The sequence below is a fragment of the Augochlora pura genome, chromosome 6, assembly GCF_028453695.1.
Source record: "Augochlora pura isolate Apur16 chromosome 6, APUR_v2.2.1, whole genome shotgun sequence".
NCBI lineage: Eukaryota > Metazoa > Arthropoda > Insecta > Hymenoptera > Halictidae > Augochlora > Augochlora pura.
In genome coordinates, this window is record NC_135777.1 from 9,116,920 (window position 1) to 9,139,646 (window position 22,727).

The following is a 22,727-nucleotide window of genomic DNA, read 5'->3' on the forward strand; positions in this document are numbered from 1 at the left end:
TGGATAATGCTTTTGGAAAATGTGTAAAGACGTCGTAACAGGACGTAGAAAGATCAATAATCAACACGTTGATCGATTCCATAATTTATATTTGTTATATATTCGTGATAATGTTTTCGAATTTATGATTACGATATGATATAAGTATGATATAAGTGTGTTTAAAGTCGAATGAATCGACGGTCCTTCTCACTGTTCCTTCTTTTCCGCTTTTACGTATTTTTCGCACTTTGTCGCCAGCTCAATAACTATCTTCCTTATTGTCGAACGATGTCTTCAAGAAATACGTGGTCAAGGTTCCTTTGCCTTTGACGTAAGTTGGTCCCCGACAGGTCAATTCGTATCCTGCTGTCATCAGAATCTTGGCGGTGTCTTCGGTGACCTGGAGCTTTCCCATTTCTCCGCAGCTATCCATTCTGGATGCTACGTTGACGGTGTTTCCCCAAATATCGTATTGAGGTTTCTGGGCTCCAATTACGCCTGCTATCACGGGCCCGTGATTCAATCCTTTGACCAAGAAACGCTCTCAATTTGTAGAAGTTATGGGCACGGTGGTTATAATTTCGTAGAAATGATACGTGGCAGAACTCACCTATTCTCAATTTAAACCTCTGAAATGATTCTTTATTGATTTGATCTAGAATCGTCATCAGAGCAAGAGCAAATTCGACCAGGATGATTATGTTGTGATCCTGTTGCTTGAGCGGATCCTAAAAATCGTACAATATGTAGAGAACAAAGATCAGGATATTCCCTTTGATTGAACAACAATAAAAGAAGACGCGTGTCACCTTCTCATCAGTGTCCTCTTTTCCCGGACTGAGGCCCGAAGCGAGCATGTAAGTGCTGCCGATGGTTTTAATTTTCTCGATGCCGGAGAATTTTGGTTTTAGCAGTAGTTTGTCAAAGTCGCAGATAATCTCGTTCAAAAGACGCAAACACTCTAATCCTTGTTTGTTAATGTCAGTCTCATCGTAAAACTCTTTGTAATTCGGGATCGATGCGAACATCACCGCGATACTGCTGTATCTTTCGTGATAAAGTTCCTATTGCAATCACGATACGACGTAATAATGAACATGTTCTCATTGTTTGTTAAATCATATTATTTTTTTAGAGAAATATTTGTGTCGAAAGCAATATTTTTCAAGGTAATCCTGTTTATCAAAACACTTCACTCGATTATCGATATACGTAAGTATCATAAACAGCAGGTTGATTTAAAAATTACTATGACAAAAATTACTTGACAATACAAATAAAAGTAACTCTTATAGCAAACATGCTTACAGAACTTCCATTGCAGAAGACACACTTTAGAAGATAATGTTAGATAAAATAGTAAAAGAAGTTAAGTACTCTGATTTTTAACTTTTAATAATTTTTAGACCAATTTATAGAATAATCCGCATTGCAGAGATAAGGTTTGTACAATCCATCTTACCTGAGTAGCCCTTGCATTCGTTAAGAAATGTTCCGCCACGTGAGCCGGTAATATGTTCTCGAGGAGGATCTTGTTAATGCCTCTCATCGTTTCTACCTGTTCCTGTTCGATTTTCAGTTTACTCTGCCAGAGAAAATCGATCCTAGACGTATACTCCACTTGCCTATCCAAAACGTGAAGCACTAGACAGGCGAGTATAAGGAAATATCCAATTCGAAGCAAATAATGAGCCCAATAATATCTGAAATATGGCATATAAGCTATCGGATGGTATTCGAGATCTTCAAAGGACCAACAATGTAATCTTGGTATCACTTACTGATCGTTCTCTAAGGAGTGGTGGAAACATGAGACTGGCACTTGCGACAGTGTGATCAGTATTACTATCGCGGATGTGCACATTACGCAAAATTTCAGCAAGAAACCGACGCGCAGGTGGGTCCAACCAACGATCAAAGTCATCACCGCGGAATAGATATAAAACTAAAGCAACACCCCCTTATTACAATACTATCTCCATCATAAGAATCATTGCTATGGGTTATTCCGTGTCAAGTAATCACAGTTTTGGACGCACATTTTTGGATTCTTACAAAACTTTGGAGATCCGCAGAACTCGACTGATGTTTGAATTTGTTTAGTTATAAGGGTGGAAAGTAAGGGGCGTGTATTTCAAATTTTCGCTATAGGCTCAGATAAAAAAAAATTGAAAAGACATCGCTTTTTTATATTGTTTGTTATTCCATCCAATTACTATATTTGTAAAAAGATTGTCTAGCAAAGAAGTTTAAAGAAGTTATTCCGTTTTACTTGGTGTCCACATCTATTTGTCCATAACTGTATGTGTGTGTGCGAATATACATTTGCTATACCTCTAATCGACGAAAGTGGAAGTTAATACACGGTGTCAGAACGAAATCCTGCCGATTTGGTGGAAAGTATTCATTTATCTGATCCCTGTCGATCAAGCTAAGCATCGAGGAGATGGTCGACAAAACTATCGTGACCAAGTATACCATTATTCTAATAAGTCTGCTTTTGGCTAACCGATTACTGGCGTGCTCGCTCTCGGTTTTTGTTCTAGCAGACAACCATAACGTCACGGCGAGGATCAACAGCAACAACAAACCTGTCAGGAAGCAGCTGTAAACTATAATGCTTCTGTAACAGAAAGGATTTAACACTGGGGAGTTTCCATTCGTTTATCTTTACTATGCAATACGCATTTACTCTTGCCGCAGCTAATTTTTATTTATCGAGTTGCGTAGTGCGAAATGCCGGGATTCTTATCAATGACAAATTTTCAGGAATATTTTCGAGACTTTTTTCAAAGAGGAATTTTCAAGGGTGAGATTACCGTAGTTCTCGAACAAATTTTTAAGAAATTCTTAAGGGTTGGACTTTGATTTTCTAAGAACTATTCAAAAACAGCAAGTGGGGTATTATTTGTTGAGATTACTGATTAAGTTCATCACATGAATGCAGAACTGCTACAAAATTTTCATAGCGTCGGAGATTGCTTGGTACACTTACTTAGGTAAATAGAGGATCTGAATGACGAAAATCATCGCGTAAATGACGATGGAGGCGGGCAGATACCAGGCATATTGCTCATCAATCTGTTCACGGAACCGAGTTTCATCGGTTTGGTCGTTGAACCGATAGGTAAAGGGTGACATACCATCTGTACCATTTCCGCTGCACCACTGTCTGTCATGTTTGCACGCGTAAACGTAGGTGACGATGAAATAATACGGCATCATTATATTTGTCTTTTTATCAAAAATACAAGAAAAGAGAGCAACTCACTTTACGTCAACGAAACAACTGGAATTATTGTTCTCCAAAAGATTCGATTCAATCAGTGCGATACTCTGTAACAAAAAGGAACCGTGATTTATCTTTTTTTATGAGAATTCTAATATTTTTATCAGTAATTCATTCTTTCGCACGTCTATAGTTCGGAATGATGAATCGTGGAAGCATTAGTGAAGAAGAATTCGATTTCCGTCAGACATAGTTTCTTCATTCGAAAATTCGAAGAAAGGAGATTTTTACTTACTGTTAGGCCAACATTTTTTGCAAGTGTAGCCTCTGCGATATTAGCGAACGGTTTGTCCGCGCCCCAGCATTCCACGTATTTCGTCATTTTGCTGCTTGGTCGCGATCTGTTTGAATATGAGGAGAGATTTTTCAATATTTGCAATCTTCGTTTCATGTAATGCAAAGACGACCAGCGTGATAAGTACACTTAATCTCATCTGTAGATTTGGCGAACGTTTGACGAATATTTTGTTTATTGTTATTTTACACTCGCCTAATATCTGCATAATTGCAGAAGCAGATTTCAGTTAGAGTACACAAACAGTATACATATACAGCATCAACCGATCGGTTTAACCAATATCGTTACGTTGAATTATAAGGTCAGGCTTTGTTATGCAGGTCGCCTTAAGTGATGCAAGCCATTAGCAAGCTCGACATGAAACACTTCCAGCTATTACGCAGCTAATACAAGCACGTTGTAGCAAAAGTTAATTTGGTTGGATAGAAGGTATAATTTTGAAAATTATGTACAATATTTTTATAACGAAATTTTAATATGATAGCGTTTTGATATATTTAGTATACAATAGGAATTTCCAATTAAACAGTAATTAATGGAAATTAAAGCTTCGCGCTCGAGTGGTGACTCTGAGGCACCACTAAAATTTTTTTATCACGTTCCAAAATAATTTTTGTACCAACAAAGTTTAGATTTAAAAAATTATAAGTAACAAAACTATTGGCATGAATTACAAGAAGCAATTTCGTATGTGTAAAAGTGCATCTTGTTACATAGCTTGGAAATACTACGAGACAGGAAAATTGTTTTAGTTTTACTATTAAAATGGTTTCGAATGCAAAAGGTTAAATTTGCACGTATATTCGTTCTTCTATGTTCCGAGTATGTTGGATAATCAGAATTAATAATTGAAGAATATATTTCGAGGGCACATAAATGTCTTAGCCCTTATCCATCTAGAAAAATCTGAATAACTGAATGTTACTATTAACGTTAGCGATTAACCGCGTCGATTTCATACTAAAAGTTACCATAACCATTATCTTCGTAACTTTTCTTTAAAAATTTCTTGTTTTGTTTGTCAATAATTAAAAGAATACTAGAGCATTAAAAAACAAATTAAGGGTACATGATTGTTAAAAAGAATCCATTCCATTCACATCTTGCAAAAGAACTTTTTTTATTTATTGTCGAAAATAAAGTGAGCAAGAATCATCAATAGCGGAAATTAAAAGTAGTGGCATTTGTGAGAAGTGGTTCCACTTGTAGCAAAAGCTTAAAGCTCGTTTCAGGGGTTTATCTACGGTCAATTATGGCGAACAGTTTGTGTGTTTTCTACCCTCTTTGGCGCTGTGCGGACTCTCGATTAAACTTCGAGATTTTACCACAACCGGAGCCACTTGTCATGAAAGATGCTACTTTTCTAGTGAAAGACGAAAGGAGCATCAATCATCCGCTCGATATTTTCAATTATAAATTAATATTTCTTGCGAGATATAAATGCTGGAGTTTCCTAAACGTTTCCATACCCTCAAAATATTTCGTTAGCCTCTCAATTACCATATTTTAGTTCCACGTACAATTGCATGAAAAAGTACAAGCTGTTATTGCAGAAGTGGTTTTAGCTGTGTCATCGCATCACACAAACCCTTTACATGAAATTGGCTTTTTTAATGAACTAACTTTGGACTCACCTCGACGGCATCCTTGTAGTAAGGCTGCTCCCCTCCTTTCCTGTGCCGTTATCTCCCTTGCCGTTCTCTCCACTTTTCTAACAAAAACGAAAAAATCATTGTGCTACTTTTACATACCTCGCCGACATATTAATTAGTAACAACATGTAAGACCCTTTCGTAATATACCAAAATCGATTGTTTGAGTCTTGCAGCACCATATCTTAAATACGTGAAGAATAATCGTACGTTCTGCGACTCGAAGGGAAATACTTAACACTTTATCGACCGGTCACCCGGTCGTAAAAATTTTCGTTTCTATTTTGATTTTATTTATCTTATTAACCGCGAAAGATATTTAATATATGCAAAGTTATATAATGATATTGAAACTTGTAGTACAATCTAAGACATTTATCATAATAATAGATACGAAATTAATGGTTATTATTGCAACCGATTCACAGGCTACCGATCGGGGGGAAAAGCCGATTTATAGGCTACCGGTCGATAAAGTGTAAACCAATTAAAACGATAGATAATGAAACGTAAAGATAAACCAATTACACATCGGCAATAAAATCCCTATCGTTCAAAAACGATCCAAAGACTGCCCGAGGGATTCAAAAGTCACAGTTCAAATCCCGAAGTTTAGATGAAATTCGAAATCGAAAATACAGAATCCCTGACGCGCAATTGTGTGGAATTGATCGCTTCACCTTCGGCGGTACTATCAAGAAAGTTTCGATGTTGTGGCTAGCCAGATAACTTTCTCGAGATCCTCCGTCACCGGGTTCGACCTCGAAGCGGTTGCCGAGTTGCAGGAGGGTAGCTTTGGTGATGTGTACCCGCCTACATGAGAAAGGAATGCGGGAAACAGTTAGAGAAGCTAAAAAAGCGACTGTACGTTTTCTGGAACTATAGAATTCTAATTATACCCGGGTAAACCGCCGCTCTCCATACGATTCGCCAGTGAGACGTCGTCGCTCCAGACATCGAACTGCCATTTGCGCAAACCGAGCACCCCGCACAAGACGTTCCCGGTGTGTATGCCGATTCTCATGTCCACTTGGAACCCGGTCGCCTCCCGCACAAACCTAACGTGCCAAACGTTCGAGAAACACCGAAACAAAGAGTCGCAATTTCACAGCTATCTTTCGTAGTCCCTCACCTGATCGCATCTATCATTTCAAGGCCCATGTTCACGCAGTTGTACGCATGATTCGGCCGCGAGACCGGCAGTCCTGAAACGCAGTAGTAACAGTCACCCAGGATCTTGATTCTCATGCATTGATTATCCTAAAAATGCATGCTGAATGTTTACGGGTCCCTGTAGAAGTTCCGGTCGTCGTGATGAACACGATGCGTGCAAGGCAATCAATTAATAGAGACAGACGTGTTACACACTTAGACGAGGCAGAAGCAAACCACTTGTCTTTACCTGTGCTATTTGATCGAATCGTCCAAACAGTTCGTTCAGGGTTCGCACCAGTTCCGAAGCAGACAATTGTTCCGAAAGGGGCGTGAAATTCACAATGTCCGCGTACAGAATACTAATTCGCGCGCCAATTGAAACAAGATCGTTCCGTCGTTATTATGTGTGCAGAGTTAACAGTTTGAAACGTATCGCTTTTATTCCGTAGACCTTCTGCGATCTAGGACTTATCGGCTTACCTAACGTTGTTATGCCTTTGCACGTACATTTCGTGAAATCTGGTTTGCTGGTGCTTGGTGGCCTCTTGACACGCATCCGCCATTTTCAACATGATACTTCTTTTTACCTGCCTCAGGATCAATCGTACATTTCAGCTGCCTCGTATGCGAATTAATTGGTCAATTATTTCTTTATAAATTACAATTCGTTGAAATCAACGGAGCTTAGATGAGACCACTAATTTTTTTTTATCTGATGCTACTGTATCTCGTAATTGGGTCTCGTTCATCCGAAAAGTCGCGAAATCTTTAGAAACGATTTTTGTACTTCTGTTCAGTTGCATTCGTCCATTAAGAAAACATTTCCGAAATTGAAAGAACTCACCTCAGCTGCGATGTAAGCAGGAATAACACTCAGTAATAGCTGTTCCTGTTGCTCCCTTTCACATTCCAGCTTGATTCGGGATTCGATAACCGTTTTAGTCCCGGAGAACGTTCTACTATGAGCTTTCGCGGTTAGTATACTGTAATAGGAACCCGCTAGAACGGCGGCAGTCAGGAACACGATATCCCCACACGTCTAAACAACCGAACAAGCAACAAACAAATTACTCCGACACGAACGCAACCAGAACGGAGCTAAATAGGATAAACAGAGAGAAAGCAGGTACCTCGGCTACGTTGGAAAGACTCGAGTAACTGTAGAACAAGACATTTCTGCCTACGTAAACTACGATGAAGATGACTGCGAGGATAGTTGGTGTCTGACGAGATCCTCTCGGCACGACAGCCACCATCGCGACTATCATGATGAACAAGGACACGGAACTCTCCAAGCTCAAAATTCCGATCCCAAGAATCACGGAAGCTGCGAAGCCTATGAGAAATCTAGTCCTAGCCGACGTTAACGTCGACGGCAGCTGTGTCAGCAACAGCAAACTCAACGAGGAGAAGATCATTATCGTTAAGCTTGTTACAGGAACGACCATTCTATATAGATCCTGTGAACAGAAACTACCTTGCGTAAGGTTCTACCCTCCGCCGAGTAATTGACTTTCGCAATTGAAGCTTTTAAGGGAAAGCGATCTAGATTATCTCTCATTGTTGAACCTTTCTCTCGAATTATGCCTCGACGCTCGTTCCGTTTTCAATTTTACTCTCTTCTTATTTTAATGAGATACAGCGAGTTGTACACACGCGCAGAATTAAATTGTTCGCACATTCATAAAGAAAACAATATTAAGAACAATCGGAACGAGGTGAATTTACCCGATAGTTCGCTGCACAAATAACTCCCACGGCTAAAATCGAGCCGATTAGCGCGACAAGCAGAGTGCCGGTGTAAAGAGACGCCGTCAACTTTCCTTCGTACTTGTCCCGAAGCTGTTCCAATTCCTCGACATCCATTTCATTCCCAGCGGACTCCTTCGATCTCTCTAAAAACCAATATCGAGCACCGAAAGAATAGTGTGTTCAACCATATTTCTTTTCAAAGGGAGACTTTGGTCTAGAAAATTAAGTAAATACATATATACACGTATAACACACCGAAGTTTCGTTTTCGCTATTTCGCCGGCTACGGTCATAAATAGTCTCAATAAAAAATGAAATCAGAAGCAATGTTATGCATGCTATGTTGTGCTAAATGTTATGCTAATGTTAGCAATGTACAATTTTCTTAATTGCATTACATATGTTTCTCTTTACTACCCAAAAGTAACATTTTCTTAGTGCTTAAAGAAAAGCAAAGTAAAAGAATCAGCAGAATTGTGTAATTCGAATAAGGAAATTGTAAATTTAACAAGAATAAATAATGCAACGATTAAAAAGATAAAACAGCATTATTGTTTTAATAGCAATTGAAAAATAGTTTGAAATAGCGAGTAGAAAATAGATTCAAACATAATTCGAGTATAATTTTGGATTTGATAACTTTACTGGTAAGAAATTCCTAAAAATGAGCATAAAGTTCGATCAAAAGCATAAATATTTCAAACGAGTTTAGGAGTATCGCTGCGTCGCTGTGGTATCAATCAATGCCGTTTCTTCAAATTTTATTTGTGACTTCCCTTATCTCAAGGTTCAGTTGGAATTGTCAAAACCAGTCAGACCTCATCTGAGTTACTACAGCTCCTTTATAAGAAACATATAAGAAATCCAGAGCGGAGACAAACGGGGCTTGCTCGATTGAGTTTTATTCATTTCCAGATCAACTTCGTTGATAACAAATACTCATCCCGTTTAAAAAAAAAGGGAGTGTCGCACAGGAGCGTCGATCAATGCGCGTTAGAATAGCGGCCGCGGTGTCGGCGGCGGTGATAGAAGCATTACTAAGCAGATCGTATTCCCTCATTAACAGCAGGATACGCATCGAGTAAAATGAAATTGCAATCCAAACGGAACCAGCAAAAATTTCTAACGAAATTTCCGCCGCGTTTTATTCGAAGGGAACAAGAAAAGCTTCCGAGTGACACGGAGCTGTTGCAAATATAAATGACTCGTTCAGAAACATGATCCCTTGCCGTCTCGCATTGTAAAACGAAATAAACTCTCTCGGATCGGCTATTCTCTGCCAACGAAAGTATGCCTTAACTTGCGCGCTTGTAACAACACGGTGTCCCTAACAAAAATCGCTACTAGTGACACGCGCTCGCGATATAATCGCGGCATCGAATTTCGCGCAAAGGAAAACGAATTAATAATGCGGCAATAATCGGGGAATTAATGACCATCGTTTACTACATTTTTTAGTCTCAAACAGCAAGGTGTTTCATCTACGACGACCGACGGCGAAAGAAAATGGTGGTGATCAAATTTTAATCGAGTCGAAGTATGTACTCCGGATATGCGGCTACAAAAGAAACGAATCCCGAGGTGAGGGACACTCGAAATGCAACCAAAAAAGGACACGAGCAGTCAGTGTTTATGAGGAAGCAGACACAGCGGGAACGGGCAATGTGTTCCACGACCGCGACCGCGACCGCGGCCGCGATTCTCCGGGTGCTCCCTTAATTTCAGCAGTTGGCCCACCACCAAGAATTATTTTCGATCTATGCCGTCAGATTTTCATATCCCTTTGCTCCTGCACTGCGTACTGATCGCAATTAGTCACACATAAATATTATTTCCGCTGTTGGTGTCTGTGACGTCGGGTCGGTAGGTAATTTTGATTCCGCGTTCGCAGCCATCGGCCGGAGAGATCGTCGTATTTGCGTATGGGTCAGCCTTAATTGCCATTAATTCCGGTTCAAGTTCAGTCGTGCGTTAACTCGGATCATACATATTCTAGCAACAATTGTCATTGTTTCCAATTGTTTAATAGGTACGTATCCACCCGATCTTTACCTTCCTTTACCATGCTGGTAGCAATATCTTCCTCCGTCCTCTTCTCCATTTCTTCGGTCTGGTCCGGTGGATTTTTATCCGCGATCGAACAAATCAATCGAATCTTCACGTCGTTCCTCGCATTATGACAATGGGCTATTTCAAACGACGCCTGTCTTCCGCGCCCGTAAATCGGGCAAATTGGCACAATTAGATTTTCGAACGTAAACGCAAATCAAATGCAATTGTAATGCTTCAAATCCTGCGCGTGTCGCCACTCATCTAAACACCTTTTACGAAAGTTCACGTGTCTAGATCCTTCTTAGTAAAGTAAACCGTCGGTTTCCCTCGATAGATGTTGGATATCCTTTCCGGCAATAATCGCACGATTTACGCAACAATCCGCGATTCGGTTTTCTCAATATTGTATCCGGAAACACTAATTTCGATACTCGAGCTTAGTCAATGAAAAGCTTTGCTACCGGGGGAAACGTACATCCCAACCGTTTTTGCGGCTGAGAAACTTGCAACTGGTGGCCGAATTACGAGCCAAGTTTATCGGAAAGCTTTCCTATAATCCATTCCGTGTAACTTCCTCGCTAGCTAGTTTCATCATCGTACAAACTATACAAAACCGTACACACTCTTAGTGTATTAGTCACTCTGCTTGTTTTTCTTTTATTCGTTAGCATTACTACATTCTACAGATCCGTTACGATCCCGACCCGACGCGATTCCCGTAGTGAACTTGCTTAAATAAGACGATTTGGTTTGTTTTTCATAGGTATGACCACCGCGGCCCCCTTTCTCATGTTCTATTCTGGAATAGAAATAACAATGGATCTTTAGACACATTTTAAAATAAATTTTATTGATCGATATTATTAAAGCGAGACAGTTTGCAACTTGAACGTAAATTTGTTCAGTATTTTTCGTATCTTGAATACCGTGGAATGTTAAACCTATCCAATGAATTCGTGGCCTCAGGTACCCATCGTGGAAACTGTTCAGTTTCTCGTTTTCTTTTTTAAACAGTAACAATCTTTTTACAACGTCACGCAATTAATTCCAGCACGGATAGAAAATTACAGAAATTCCATTTCCCGTTCGATGCCGACGAACTTCAATTGTTCTGTTGGTCCATATCTGTAAATGAACATAGAGAAACGGAGAGATGAAGTAAACGTAGCGTAAAACATTCTGAAAGGGCAGTAATATGTAATAACGTTAATTAACTTTACCTGTAATCGAAAAACAACTCCTCGCCGGGTTGAATAGCTCGCTTGGCAAAAATACCTATTCTATGATCACCGTTTACCATCATTACTTTTGCATAACAATTAGGATTTATCGAATGATTGGCGAATCGTATTTTATTTCCCTTCCTTGTTGCATCCACAACAAAATCTACGAATGAAGGATGCCAAACGTTATACATTATAATACGAATAAGTAATAACGCTTATTACAATTCTTCTTACCATTGTTCAGATTGAACAGAAAACTGCACATGTATTTGTCATACACTTTGCCTCTTCTATCGGCTTCATCTTGACTAATAATCTCTCCGCAATATTCCGAAATGAACTCATTCTTAGCTGCAGATTCTTTAAGAAATATTCCCCAACCAGCGACGTCGGAAGGCGCCATCAAAAGATGCTTGTCTACAAATGATTTTATCGATAATTCAGACTTGGTAATGCGGAAAAAACTGATGAATCCCTAATTAGAAAAATTTGTTACGTACGAAGACCACGTTGAACGCTGACATTCTTACAAGATATCTTCGTAATATGGAACTGATCCGCGCCGCAAGTTTGACAGAGATCTGGATCGCATTCTCTTACGGCTAAATAACAAGGACATTGCTTGGTGTTACATTGAGCTTTACACCTACACCCAGGAAACCGGTTTTGGCATTCGCTGCTACACTGGCAAAACTTTTCACAAAAGTTCTGAGCTTGTATACATGGACAGGAATTGTCGCACTGTCTTCCTGGATGATCGCATGGCGCAAAATTATGCACATGATTAGCACCTTTTATGGGAAACAATGTTCACATTATTAAATAAAATTCAAACTAATTAAAATAATTACATATCTTAAATTTGTCTAGTCTCAGTATTTACCAGAATCTTTCTTTAATTGTATTTTCCTGCAATGCATAGACCAAAGTCGATGCTTCTTCTTCTTCTTGCGTGGAGGTGTAAAATCTTTCAAGTTCTCGATTGCTGGAATATCTGAGGCTTCCTTCTGCGCAAATCTATACACTTCTTGACAAGTTTTTGTCAACATTATCTGTGCTAATGCGCATGGATTACCAGGAAAAGCCTTGTGCAGACCACGAAACAAACTTTGTTCCGAGCCAGTCCACGAAAGCTCATTTTCCGTTTTGATACGTTTGTTAAGACCAAGTAATGTAAACGGCACCTGATTTTCCGGTTGGGTCTGATCTTCCACAGACTCCTCCGGCTTTGTTTCTTTATTCACATTTTGTTTGAAATCTAATTCGACACAAGATAATAATTAATATTAATAATCTCAGGACTTTTATTTCTAATGATTGGTTGTAATCTCACCTTGACAACCACCTCCTTGACTATACTTATTGCTATCATTACTGTCTTCACTGCTGGCTTCATTTCCAGAGTCAACACTCGCTTGTTTCCGTACTTTTCTTGGAGCTCCGCGTTTTTCATCACTTTCTTCGTCTTTGATGTCAGCTGCTTGAGCCGCGAGTTTTTCTTTCATTCCTTCCTAGTGAAGAAAAGAAGAATTATTTGCAGGTCAATGTTTCAATTATGTACTTTATTCTTTCCCTTTTTACCAAATGCATGTAACATTCTGTCCCACATGGTTCAGAGAATGGTTTCAGGTCGGGTCCTTTTCGTTTCTGCAGATTTGGCCCAGGATGACAGACCTGAAGGCCTGCAAGTAACAAAACAAGTTTAGAGGAATGATATTCGGAAGTTATTACTGCACGAACACAAGAACTTTGTAGACACAACAATGAGCAACGAATGCACATAATTGCAGATGAATCCTTGACGATGTCTTCGTGCTAAACAACACAAAAAAAAAAGCATTCGTTCAAACATGGTCTCTTGTATGACTTTTCTTTACCTTGCGGCGAAGTTCCCCTGGCTGCTATGATAAATCAAGAATCATAAATTATTGAAACAAATAAATGCTTGATTATATATTCAGATTTTACATGTATCGCGGTTAACACTGCACCTTAACACGGTTCTTGCAAATAAATTAAGCTATTAAATTTGAAAAGAATTGAGTCTATCATCATTATTGTACTCACGGTGTAGAAAACAGTCGTATTTGAAACATCTTCTACAAAACAAAGTATGAAACGAATGCATTGTTTGTTCCCGAGGTACACTCTTTGCGTTCACACCATCGATGTTAGGTGTACACTCTGGTGGTAGAACATTTGGGTCTGACCTTTCTGTTAATTCTATGTACTTTTCCTTTAACTCTTCTGGTCTCCCTTTGTCAGGAAACATGCTGGATATCGCCTGGAATTAATGCAAAAAAGGAAAACTCATTTGTACATGAAACCAATCATTCATTACTTTTATTTAAGCATTCTACTTACATTGAAAATGTGCATTGATGGAAATGGATTCCCTTCTGTTTTAACATCTTCTGATTTCTCAGACTTGACCTCGATTTTAATATTCCCGCTATCTTTCTTTTCTTTATCGTCTTCCTTATCCTTTCCTTTCTTCGTTTGTTCTCTTTCTCTATCTTCCTTTTCATATTGTAATAAAGCATTTACTAAATCAACAAATGTGGAATCATCCATAAAACCAGATTCTCTGTCTCCATGAACCTAAAATTACATGATACTTTATCCTTCTATTAATAACACATGACAAAACTATATAAAAGAGAACAATCTGATCATATACTTTTCCATCATAATTTTTTATTAATTCTTCGATAAATGTGCCATCTTGGTCTAAAATTTCATCTCCCATATATGGTATGTTATGCAGAACTGTTTCATCTTCTACCATGAAGTTCTGTTGTATAGGTGCCCAGGTATACATAGTTGGTATAGGAGTTACAGCATTAATGATTTTAACAGGACATGTTTGGACATCTCCATCAGAGCTTGTAACTTCTGCTTTCTTCATACAGGAAACATAAGGAGGAATGTCTTGCATCGCTAACCACATTGCTTTTCCATCTGTCCATCGTTTCTCTTCCGTTGTTAATAGTTCTAATAATATGATTTAGCCATTAAATGCTTATCAATTGATTCACAGCCTTATACATTCATCATGCCTTACTGAGACAAAAACTACATTGCATCTTCTTGAAAAATACTCAGACATGGATATGAAATATTAAGTTCCTTAGTTTATAACAATCTAATAATTTTCATTCCCAAAAATCTTTAATTCGAACAATGTTTACAGTTGAAATAGTAATTGGAATCTGACAATACTGTAAAACAGGATATTATGTTAATTTATGGCTACTTGTAACCAATTTTCAATCAGTGCATTGTAATAAAAATAAGGTTGCTTTGTTGCTCGAAATGACATAAATAAGTTTTAAAAAAGAAGAACTATTCCCATATTTCATAAACAAAGTTAAATGATATACTATGGAAAAAACATACTTACCAGACATAACCTTGCGATTTTGATTCCAAGCTATCTTTACCTCATCTGCCCTTTTATAGCGTTTCATTTGCCGTAAACGCATATACTCGGACTTTACGCGTTTCCTCCATTCTGCAGAGATTTTAGCTTTCGACATTGCCACAGAATTTTAATTCATAATCGCAAAAGTCTAATACTGCAATTTGCAAATGCAACCGCGCATCCACAACATTCACGCACACACAAACAGGTATGATGACACACAGGCAGGAGGCACATCAGATGTCAATGCTCTAACAATGGCATCATCTTATTGCCCTCTAGTGGTCATAATAGCTTATTGTGGTATATACATGTATACATACAATATGCATATGTATGTACAGTGTATTAATGCAACATTGTTTATACACATAATATGGTTTGTGGTGTATGTAAATTACATACACACACATATTTGACCATTATGAATTGTACATACAGCATACAAATTTTATATGTACTATAAAGAACTATTTATTATTGCGGATCTCAACAAAATATGTGTATTTACTCGGCTGACACTGTTTGATTCAAAGATAGTACATATGTAGTATATATATATATATACAAGGTATCCTAAAATTATGTTAACCCCAGATATAAGGCAGTCTTAACGTCATTCCAAGTAACTTTTTTCCGTAGCACAAATGCAATCCGCGGCTTCGTTTACGAGTTATTAATGAAAAACGCTGACCAATGAGAGACGATCTCTGTTGCCTCGTGCCAATTGATCTTTTCTCACATTTAGAACAGATTTAAAGTTGATACATAATAGTTTTCTCAATTTTACGAGTATAGTGACCACAGACATTTTGTGAATCATATTTCATTTTTCAGCAAAAGATATGGAGTTTACACTAGTCACGTGCAACATCCATATATCAATATACATTAAGCAACGTTCGCAAATATATACGACTCATAGGAAACGAAAAGTACAAGTCGAATATTGCGCCGCGGAGCGCCAGGACGTACGGTTGCGCGGAAAGAATGAGATCGCAAGCATAATAAAGCGAGATAAGCTATATTGGTTGCGATGTGACTCGTTTTATATGTGTTTGTGCTACCTTGCTCATTCGCTGTTTCCTCTCCAATCAGTCTACAGCAAATCGCTGCTTGCCTCAATTCAAGTGTTTTATTACCCCCGAATATAGTTCTTGAACTGAGAGATTACTGTATTTACATACAATATTGTACATATGACACACACGCGCAAAGCCAATCAAATATATCAAATATCAAAAGATATGTATAGATATAAAAATATTCTACATGAACTATACATATAGTGATATCAATTCTCATTTTTGTATTTGATATATATTTGTATGTTTTGTACTGAATAAAGTACTAAACAACTGCGTATTCTAAACATTAAGTATCTATTTTTAATTGAAACGTTTTAATAAAACAAAAGAGAGACATTATAATTCCATCTGAATTTTTATGTATCACAGAAACCCATAAGATATTAAATCAATTTTTATATGTAATTTATAAAATAATAGATAATTAATAGATTCAGTAAGATAAGGAAGAAAGTAATAATTATACTCAATATTTTCAGTATTTATTATGTATTTGTATTCGAATCATAAAAGATTAGAACTTTAGCCTGTGGGGATATTGACTGCTTCTCAAACCAAACATAGCAGACAAGTAAGTAAACAATAGTTTCTTTTCTTTGTTTTTCTTGATGGCAGAAATAACAAATTTATCAACTACTTTCTGGTCAGCTTTCCTCTGTTCACTTGCTTTATACTTATCCTTTTTCTTGGTAAAAATATCACCTTCTTCCTTCTTTGCGCGTTTCTCACGTTTCCTTTTGAAGTAATCATCATTAATGTGTTCTGGGAGCTTCAAGCTCGAAATATTGATACATGTAGATGTCGCAATCACGTAATTTTGACTAACTCTTCTGAGGGGACAAGAATTAATCAGGAATGGGCCTGTTACACAAAATGTATAATTTAACATTATGTCATAATTTCTACTTAAAATTAATCATATATAACACTTACCAGTAACAAGCAGTAAACCACTTTTAAGCTGCTTCAAGTAAACAACTCGCTTTCCTTTATGAGCACCAGCAAGCAAGATGCAGATTGTTCCAGGTTTCAAAGATGGCCTCAAATATCGTTGGTGGTCACGGAAACATTTTTTAGAATGATGTACAGTTACTGGATCTGCAGTTGGGTAGTTCGCACGTCTTTTCTTCAATAACACAATACGTTTTTCTCCATTCTTGTCACCACTAATTGTTTTCTCAACAGTTACCGGCTTCTTGGGCTTAACCTGTTATTAATCATTAGCAATGAATATATATCTCTATATAATAAACACCAAGTAAGAGATATGCTGTTATAAAACATACAGTTTTTGGAGTCTTCTTGCCTAGGAATTTGTAGATGGCTTTCTTATGAAACATGCGAGTACGACTGAATCTGTAGACACCATTTCCCAAGTCATAATTCCTTGGCCTGATACGACCCTTCTTTCCAGTCTTTTTGTCCAAAGGAGCTTTCTTCTCCTGGGACTTTACTTCTGAGCCCTTTTCTTCCTTTACCTTCGTCATCTACAAAACCAATATAAACTATTAAAGAAGAAAGCAAGAATTATGAATTCTTTGTGGTTCAAGTGAAAAAGTGTATACGACTATAGGACTCCCACTACTGTAATTTTCTATCAAACATGTTTCATATAGGTTATGTCACGTTTTCACAAAACCAAACACAAAATATAAAGAAAAATCTTTTAACAAATCTATGTAGAATGAAAAAAAGTATCATGAAATTAAAACTTATAAACAGATATCAATAATTTATTAACGAGAATATTGAAATGTCAAACAGTAATCTCCCATAATATTAGGTTGTTAAAATTAATGGAGTTATAAAAATTATGACAAAAATATTATATTCTTCTTAAAGTATATTCATGAAATACGTAATATTTATGAAAATATATAGTATTCCTTTTACTGAAACAGGAGATTATTTCGATATTATTAGGCCTGTTGATATTGTCACTCATCCTTACCGTAAACCGTGCGGCCAAAAGAGCCTTTACAGTGTTTCCCCCTAGAGGGCATACTCTGTAGCTACAATTCTAAATCGATACATGCATCGACTGGTTTCGATAATTTTCGATAATTCAACAAATTTAATTTCATTCGTGAATTAATTAAAATTATTTAGAATTAAATATACAAAATCTTTTGCAACAATTTAATAGGCTGGCATTTTCCTTTATTAAATAATAACTTCAATTTATCGTAAAAACTTTAATAACATTATAACAATCATATTATAGTTGATTTTTAATATTTAATAGTAAACATACATTTCTGAGATTGAATGTGTATGCAAATATATATGTTTAGTTAACATAAAAGTTTTGTATTTGTTTTATACAAGTGTAAATATATTTAATATATATATATATTTATTTATTTATTTATGATTGTAAGTATAAAATATTTCATTTATTTTAAATTGCCTTTTAATTCGTTTAACAAGATAGAACCTATGATTAATTTCTCGCAATTTACACATATTTCCAAAGATTCATTCCCAATCGTCTTTATTGTCACTAACACCAATGATTTTGAAGCTACGGTGTGAGCAGTGAATCTACAAATAAAATCAAGAATTATAATAATATAAATATATATTTCATATAAATAGTAAATCTTTAATATATAAATACCAACCTCATCTCTTCATCAGTATTGGATATCATTGCAACATTTGCTACTTCATAAATCATTTGAGGAATATTTTTTTTACTTCCTGTATATTGCACTTTTGCTGTATGTTCATTCATACCTTTCAATTTTGACTTTTCAGTAACAAACATATCATCTGATATAAGTACTGCCCGTATTATTTCTCCAATTGGTGCTTTAATAGTTACTGGCCACGAATACATTTCTTCACCAATTGTAAAATCAATATTAAAATTTGCCGGTTGAGTAGAATCGTTAAAATTAATACCCAATGTAGATGATAAATTCGAGTTTATTTCCAACAGTGATATTCGTGTAAAGTCGTGTAAAAGCATACCTTTTGGTAAATTCTAAAAATAAATATAACTCAAATATAGTAGAAACAAGTTAAATTTTTAATATGGTAAATATTTACCTTTGTTCCCATATGAATCTCTTTGATAGGACTGCCACCATCATTAGAAAATATTAATTCAATACTAACTAAATGAGCGCTTACTAAATGCTGTGATCTTGTAAACCTATACTCAATTTTTAAACCATGGCCTGCAATACTATTTAACAATTCAGACTTTTTTGTTGGAATAAACGACAATGTCACTTCTCTCACATCATTAGAAATGTTTGAATTCATTGGAGTAAGAAAACCCCCTGTACTTAATGGCATCACAGGTGTCATGGGAATAACTAGAATCAATATATTATATAAGTTCACAAATTTTCATCTAAACGTTTGTTTTCATTATTTTTGTATCATACCATCGTCTAAATCCAAAAGGAGATCAATGTTACTTTTCGGTTTCTCTTTTATATCTTGTTTAGCAGATTTCTGTTTCTCTACTTCGCTCTCCCCTTCAGATTCTTCAGATGATTCTTCTGAATTCGATTCTTCACTTTCAGATTCGCTATTTGACTCATCAGACCCTTTCTTCGATTTCTTTTTCTTGCCATCATTTTCTGATTTATTAGAGCTGGATGTATATTCCGATGAATCACTATCATCATCTGAAGAATCACTCGACGAAGTATCCGAAGATTCATTTTCGTTAGCTAAAGCTAAAATTATACAAATTTCATAGTTCAAATTTCAATACAATATTAATTTGAATTTAATTAAAATATCAATTAGAATTTACCATCTTCCCCAATACTGTCTTCGTCACTATAAAAGGGTTTTTCTTTTTCTTTTCCCTTCTTGTCCTTCTTATCTTTTCCATAATATTCTTCCATTACATCTCTCATATCACCACCAAGAATAAGACCAATTACATCCCTTACAGATGGTTCTGGAGCTACGTCAGGGAAAGGTGGTAATGGGCGGTAACCAGCACATGGCATATCCAAATAATGTGACAATGTACCCAATTGAAATTCAGAGTCTTTGAACCTCGATGTTAGAGTTGGTGCTGGTTTTGGAGCTAAAAATATTCTTTTTGCAAGTTGTGGAAGTTTCTTTACTGGATCATCTTCGTCAAGAATAAAACGTTTTAAAAAACGAGCGCGATCTCTGATGTCATAATTTTGATCATACTTTGCAAGCTGAAAAACGTACTGACAAAATGGTTTTGTTTGTACAGGATTGTTCAGACACAATTTTACAGCTAAGTTTAATATCTGTAATTTTACAATATCTTGCTCATTCACAAAATTCTTAGCCATTTTTCTAAGAACGTCAGGCGCTATTTTGGGTACTCTGTCCGAATATTCTCCCAAGAGCCACAATATTGATGCTCTAGCTTGAGGTATAGTAATGAAATCCATCAACTTAGCCATATGAGCTATTATATTCTTATGTTCATTCGGTTGAGTTTGTAAGAGTTTCTTTATAACAACAACACTTTCTGCTACTATAGCCTCTGAATAAGAAAGATATAAGAAACATAAAATAATGAATAAATACTATAAATTATAAATAGTGGATATTAAATTCATATTTACCATCCCTGTTACTTAATAGTGAAACAAGACCATTTAGACAAATATCAGTCACTTCTTTTATATTACTTGCACATCTACCAATTGCTTGTATACTAGCTCCCACGAATTCTTTATCACTACTGGAGATGTAAGTTTGAAATTCTCTCAATATAACTCCAATGCTAGTTTCAGTTGTTAAGTTAGTCAGGATGTCTAACTTCAATAGCTTTATATGTGTAGGATCTGAAGTTCTTACAAAGAATGACTTAAGGAAAGGTTCAAACATTCCCTACACAAAAATATTAAATATTATGCTGTGTAGAAATGTCTTACTTTAGAAAATAAGATTTTTATTTAGTACATTATATTAGTACTTACATTACCTTTCTGGTAATTGATATGCTAGCTATGCAGTGAAGAACTACACTCTGAACTTCTCTATGCCCTCTTAGTAACCGTATTAGTGCTTTAGCAGCACTAATGACTTCACTTCGTGGTGCTGTATGATGGTATAATTGAGACACTGCCATTACCACAGAAGCATTTCTACTTTGTAAAAGAGGTTTTGTATTTCTTAGTAACAGACGATGATCAGGATCTAGTGACAGTTTTGGCTTTTTAGTGTTTGATGAATCAGAATCAGAATCATAAAATGGGCGGTTTTCATCTTCTTCTATGTTCTATAAAAGTTATTGTCAAAAAATATAAATCATGTATATATTTTAATATCTGTAATTTCAAAAAGTTATACACACATCTATGTTTGGATCAATAAACTGTGTTCTTGCATATCTTGTAAGCATGTTGACTATAATAACTTGGCCCCACTCATCAACATCTACTAATAAATTACAAAGCTTTCTGTAATTCTTATGTATCAAATCAATTCTCTCTGGACAAACCTCTTCAAAAGCCATCACTGCTGAACCCACAACTAAAGTAGTTTTATCAGAAAGTAACTTTTCTAAAACACTTATGAGTTCTTCTTTCTGTTCAGAGTCCAATGAATAAAGTTTAGGAATAGCATGTGCTGCAGTTTTACGGACATATGGCGACATATCACTAGCTGAATCTTTAATAGCAAGCATTACAATAGGAACAATCATAGATACACGTATGCTTGAAAGTACCCTCAATGCACTGGCTCTTATTAATTGATTAGGATCTTTCAAAGCTCGCTGGAATGTAGAAATAGATAACAGTGCAAGATCTTGCTGATCTTCTGCATAACGGACTAAGTACACATAAACTAATTTCTTGACTTCAATGTTTTTTGATACAACATTTTTTACTACAGCAGGAAATAATTCTGACGCATCTCTTCCTTTTGCTATCATCTGTAAGAAATATCTTATTTTATTTATTGTTCTCAAATGAGATCAATCTATTACAAAAGGTTTATTACCCCAATTATACGCTTCATAGCTTCCAGCTTAAGTCCATCTTTACTACTATCCAACATTTGTTTCAAATCATCGTGCCTAATTTAAAGAAACAGTTTGAAAATGCATAGCTACGTACAGTATGTCAACATATTTTATTCTAATAAGTGCATAATAGCAACGAAATAAAGTCACAAAATTACAAATATTCTGTTTAAAACATTTGTATTTCTTTTAAAATATTGAAGTACTATATCATGTTAAAAAAAAGCATCAGATCTCTATAGGAATACTTTTTACAAATAAAATATTTGTGGTTAGGACAATATAAATGTTGAATTTGATATTTACTTTTTATAATCAGAGTGAAAAAATCCTCCAGAAGCAGGATCAGTTGCGAGTTCTGGATCAGCAGTACTTGACGATCTGTCATTACTGTATGATCCTCCGTTATTTGATATTGAATTTGCAGCAGCGGTCAACATTTTCTTATTTTCTACTTAACACCAATGAATTTTGATACGGATTAGAGTATAATTCACAAAATTCTTTAAAAATTGACAGTAGGATGCTTTTACTGAAGATTAGCACCTATCCATCTTGCTTAGATATGTTTAGATCCAATCCGACATCCGACCCACTCATGTAATAATGCACTCGTTCCAAATATCGAAATGTATCGAATCAGAATTCAAATGAACTATTTGATACGTAATTTTTGCATTATCAATTTGTCATAAATATTTATGTTTTACGTATTATTCATAAATAAAACTATAATTGTAAGTAACAAACTTAATATTTATTAAAATGGAAATTAAAATATTAAAACTTTCACGAAGCAATGTATAGTGCCAACAGCCTCTCTAGT

At 36.1% G+C, this 22,727-nt stretch overlaps 4 protein-coding genes across 7 annotated transcripts; all 4 read right to left on the bottom strand.

Moving 5' to 3' along the window:
* Positions 1-53: 53 nt before the first annotated feature.
* On the bottom strand, positions 54-10,685 carry Adcy2 (adenylate cyclase type 2 Ac76E). The gene is made up of 19 exons (XM_078182149.1): positions 10,181-10,685; positions 8,105-8,271; positions 7,507-7,836; positions 7,221-7,415; positions 6,857-6,963; positions 6,624-6,735; positions 6,354-6,481; positions 6,121-6,279; positions 5,902-6,034; positions 5,204-5,280; positions 3,507-3,612; positions 3,254-3,318; positions 2,978-3,154; positions 2,317-2,605; positions 1,764-1,927; positions 1,445-1,685; positions 792-1,046; positions 593-710; positions 54-507 (listed from the first exon to the last, which is right to left on the bottom strand). The coding sequence occupies exons 1-19, from the start codon at positions 10,227-10,229 to the stop codon at positions 242-244; spliced, it is 3,138 nt and encodes a 1,045-aa protein (XP_078038275.1). The 5' UTR covers positions 10,230-10,685; the 3' UTR covers positions 54-241.
* Positions 10,686-11,009: 324 nt separating this feature from the next.
* E(z) (histone-lysine N-methyltransferase E(z)) lies at positions 11,010-15,087 on the bottom strand. Of its 4 annotated transcripts, none has more exons than XM_078182994.1 (12): positions 14,810-15,087; positions 14,087-14,400; positions 13,771-14,007; positions 13,474-13,690; positions 13,284-13,304; positions 12,988-13,088; positions 12,740-12,917; positions 12,290-12,664; positions 11,907-12,197; positions 11,641-11,823; positions 11,401-11,566; positions 11,010-11,305 (listed from the first exon to the last, which is right to left on the bottom strand). In XM_078182994.1, exons 1-12 carry the CDS (start codon positions 14,943-14,945, stop codon positions 11,245-11,247), a joined length of 2,280 nt encoding a protein of 759 aa, XP_078039120.1. In that variant the 5' UTR covers positions 14,946-15,087; the 3' UTR covers positions 11,010-11,244. The 4 variants fall into 4 exon arrangements, with proteins under 4 accessions (XP_078039120.1, XP_078039119.1, XP_078039122.1 ...); XM_078182993.1 differs by having other exon boundaries at positions 13,284-13,307; XM_078182996.1 differs by lacking the exon at positions 14,810-15,087 and adding an exon at positions 14,471-14,620 and having other exon boundaries at positions 13,284-13,307.
* Positions 15,088-16,384: 1,297 nt separating this feature from the next.
* Rpl6 (ribosomal protein L6) lies at positions 16,385-17,913 on the bottom strand. Its single transcript, XM_078182997.1, has 4 exons — positions 17,870-17,913; positions 17,205-17,405; positions 16,852-17,125; positions 16,385-16,779 (listed from the first exon to the last, which is right to left on the bottom strand). The coding sequence occupies exons 2-4, from the start codon at positions 17,403-17,405 to the stop codon at positions 16,433-16,435; spliced, it is 822 nt and encodes a 273-aa protein (XP_078039123.1). The 5' UTR covers positions 17,870-17,913; the 3' UTR covers positions 16,385-16,432.
* Positions 17,914-18,121: 208 nt separating this feature from the next.
* On the bottom strand, positions 18,122-22,491 carry Rb (adaptor related protein complex 3 subunit ruby). Its single transcript, XM_078182987.1, has 10 exons — positions 22,208-22,491; positions 21,880-21,955; positions 21,230-21,811; positions 20,858-21,154; positions 20,496-20,763; positions 19,694-20,413; positions 19,317-19,613; positions 18,973-19,244; positions 18,543-18,907; positions 18,122-18,462 (listed from the first exon to the last, which is right to left on the bottom strand). Exons 1-10 carry the CDS (start codon positions 22,339-22,341, stop codon positions 18,315-18,317), a joined length of 3,159 nt encoding a protein of 1,052 aa, XP_078039113.1. The 5' UTR covers positions 22,342-22,491; the 3' UTR covers positions 18,122-18,314.
* Between the last annotated feature and the right edge of the window lie 236 nt (positions 22,492-22,727).